This window comes from Penicillium brevicompactum (genome assembly GCF_028827555.1).
Source record: "Penicillium brevicompactum strain IBT 35665 chromosome Unknown utg000009l_segment0_segment0, whole genome shotgun sequence".
Taxonomy (NCBI): domain Eukaryota; kingdom Fungi; phylum Ascomycota; class Eurotiomycetes; order Eurotiales; family Aspergillaceae; genus Penicillium; species Penicillium brevicompactum.
Window position 1 is genome coordinate 2,339,659 of NW_026623212.1, and position 3,860 is coordinate 2,343,518.

At 32.1% G+C, this 3,860-nt stretch overlaps 1 protein-coding gene across 1 annotated transcript; it reads left to right on the forward strand.

Moving 5' to 3' along the window:
- Positions 1–233: 233 nt before the first annotated feature.
- Positions 234–1,439, forward strand: N7506_012327 (uncharacterized protein; the record flags this gene model as incomplete). Its single annotated transcript, XM_056961618.1, has 6 exons — positions 234–249; positions 302–366; positions 638–728; positions 765–943; positions 1,017–1,094; positions 1,248–1,439. The coding sequence occupies 6 exons, from the start codon at positions 234–236 to the stop codon at positions 1,437–1,439; spliced, it is 621 nt and encodes a 206-aa protein (XP_056806152.1).
- Between the last annotated feature and the right edge of the window lie 2,421 nt (positions 1,440–3,860).

Sequence of the window (3,860 nt, forward strand, 5' to 3'; positions counted from 1 at the left end):
TGAGCTTTATTGAAGACTAAAGAGAAGAGGTAATGAATGATGTACTTAATGAATATGTTATCTTAGTATCTTCTTTGCTAGAAGGGCTTGGATATTCTTTGCCTTCTTAATGTATGCTGTTTGGAAATATTGTTAGTGGGAATGAATTATTAGATTGTAGAATAATGTTGAATGTGAATATTCTATTTTCTGTCTTTGTTTGCGGCGTGTAAGGGAGTGGCAAGTCGTATATTATGGCTTGCATGATCGGTATGTTTTCTATCCTACCCATAGACCACCAGTTATTGATATTACCTTAGAGAATTGCTCTATGAGTCTGTTGGAATTGGGAATCCTGAACCAGTCTATATCGACTTTTGTGCTGTAGTTTGACGAGTATATATTAACAACGAGCTCACAGCCTAGCGAAGTTGTCTTTCTAGCTAGTGCTCTATTGTAATATGCTTATGAATAGTTGGTCCTATTGTGTGTCTTTGTCTCTCTAATAAATCTTTCTAATTTTAGGGGTATGTATTTCTAGATTTCTAATATCGAGATTTAATTGTTTAAGTTTTACTCTAAACACCTCAATATAAGTATGATGTTGTTGTTTATGTCTGTTTCTTAATTTGGCGGTATCCCTTTTTATATGGTATAGGTTATTCGGATCCTTTGGGAAATGGCGATGGAAAGCGGTGGTTACTTTGATTATTTTGACTTTAGGGGCCGTTTGAATAAACTTAAGCTTAGTCATTCTCAGACATCTTTTCTATATTAAAGATTAGATCTATTTGACTTTTATCTCGACCTTACTAACACAGATATAAGTGACTACTTTATTAACGACGATGTCACTATCTTGGACTTGTCATACCCTTTCGTCAATCAAAATACTACTTATATTCTATTCCATATCGCTATTGACTTGTTCCTCTACACTCACCTTTCCCGAGGAAAGATGATTGTAGCTGATGAGGCACACAAGATGAATTCTTCTTATTAAGATATCCTAATTATTTATTAATATTAGCGGGTAGTATATAATCGATATATTCACTACAAAAATATTTACCAAGACTTTCCTAACTATTATCCGCCAGCAACAACACTTAAGAGTACGTATAATCATTTCCACACAAGAGCCAACGATCTCACCCTAATTAATTGACCTCTACTCGTTGACTATAATCCACCAATTTACAAGCTCTAAATAGTACAAGACAATCAAAAAACATGTTTCGATAGGTGGTGAACTAGCTCCACATTAGACCAATAGTACTAGAAAAGGTCTCTCTCAAGTTGCTAGGCTTCAAACTAATAAAACGATTATATTCGCTTCATCGGCGCATCTCGTTGAAGAGGATAACAACATTATAAATACACAGTATAAAATATTCAAAGTAATAATTAGGAAAAGAATTATATGGGATGGTGGACAGAGTATTATTTGCATTTACTAGACAAGTTACTTTTTTTACTTAGAAATTATGATTTCAATAGTTATTATAAATATATAGCTACGACTAACATAGAATTATACAAGTCTCCAGAGATTCTATATTCGTATTTACAGGTTAATATAGAATTTGATATAAAGGCTAAAAAGGTCTAGTTATATATTTATATCTTTTTAAAACGTACTATTTATACTTTATTTAGAATTCTATAAGATAGGATTTATAATCAGATCTCAACTATACGCTCTGATCTATATAACATATCTTGATAGGTAATAGGGTGAGTATATCTATAGATAGCCGTCGATGATCGAATTTTGGGGTAAACTTTCCTATCTTTAAAAACGCATATTAGATGGTTGGTATTGATGCTGAACGACTTAACTTGTATGAGATAATCTTATAAAACTCACATATTAGAATCTCTAATGACTTTAAATTTGAAGACCGCCTTTTCTCTAGATAACCTATCTAGTACTACAATTACAATAATAAGCATAAGCTCAATCGCATACCATATCAATACACTACTAGCTTTAATTATCCCACCCACTTGATATACTATATCTAAATTTCTTATATACTCTCAATTAACGGGCAAATTCATTATACACATTATAAATTATACTATAGAGAGAAGTGGTAACCAGATATATCTCACATAAGGGGGTAGTCTTTGTTGCTAGTAATAAAGAAAGAATATTTGCTACTTAACACTTAATTAGTAGCCTCCTTAAAAACTGGCTATTAGCAGCGTCTCGATATACCCTTTTCCTTTTATGGCATTATAAACAAAGTGCTAATTCAATTCAATACACATAACAAAATAGATTAATAGATTTACTATCATGTACGAGCTCCTTCCTCCTTATCATATCCTGAAAACAGCAATACAAATTTCATTTACCCTTTCAAAAGAAATATAACTATTGGAAAAGATTTCTAAACTTCTACAAGCCTTTTAACAACTTCAAGATCTCTTCCGATACCAATATTTCTAAAACAAAAAGATTATTCCTCCTCGTATTCTCGTAAAAAATATAATTAAAAACTTGCTTTGCTATCTTACTAATCTCCCAAAGAAGACTTCCTTACAATTCTTCAAAAACCTTCACAAAACTTTCAAATACCTCATCCACCAGACCAAAAATACTTATATAATTAGTTTACATTTTATCACAATTCTATAGTAATATCAACTCACATTTTTTCGATAATTATAGAGCTCACCACGTCACCGGATTGATCAAAATAAAGTAAGCTTAGAACAACATCCTCAAAACAGTCTACTAGAATATATAAACGTTATCCAAATTTTCGAAATCCCAACATTTTTCAACACCTGCTCTTGTAAATAACTAAGTTATACTCTAGGTCTAGAAAAAAATCTCTTATTATTTTATTAACTGTTGTAGCCGCTTCAATCTTCCTCAGGTTGTCTCTTACTCTTGGTTAGCCAATAACCTCATTGTTGGACATTAACTTAATAGCGAATCTTGAGGTTCGCCCTATTGGACTACAGGTGCATTAGTAGAAATGCAGGATATAGTTATATCATAAGATCTAGAGAAATATCATATTATCTTGAATTTCACTAATAATTTCGAAGCATTCATAAATGGTTAACTTATATGATATCCATCTTCGCCTTTGAATACTAGATCCTTAGTCCACCAGCTTTCTCATATATTTTAAAGTCGCCCAAAGAGCAACAAATAATTAAAAGCTACCTACTAGAGCTAAGAAGATACTTAAACTAGAAAACATCTCTAAATCTAGATTGAGTAGCTTGTCCTCGATTTGGGGTCTAAAATAAGTGTCTCCGAGTAGCAGCAAACCTAGAGCCCGAGCTATTTCAGCTTCTCGATATAGTAATAATCTGAATCTAATATTAATATATCTAGACTTTCTCTTTTCTACTTCTATATCTCTAGATTTTTCTCGTTTGTGTGGGAAACGCTGATATAAAGATTATTGGTTTGTAGGTTGAGCTAAGAAGCTATATGGCTAGTACAAGTCAATACTAACCAAGAAATAATCGTTTACCCTACAAGGAAGAGTATACTATTCAACTTACTCAGATAGGATCTCTATCTCATAGAGTTTTTTATAGTGTATTCCCTAATGCGCAAAAGGATAATAAATCTCAAGGACTTACCTCTCTAACACCTGTTGACTTGAGTCTTCGGTTAAAGGAGACTGCGAACTTGAGTTGGCAAAAAAAAGCCCACCTAGAATAGTATCTTTCAATAATCTATTATTATTATAAAGGCTTTTAAAGTTAGACAAATCCTCTAGATCCAAAGTAGTCAAAAAATCTAATAAAGAGAGAATCTCTTAACTCTAAACATCAATTTTATTAGTCTAGACGAGGTCACTATCTACCAAAAAAGGTAAAAACAGCTAATTACTCTACTCGTCTTT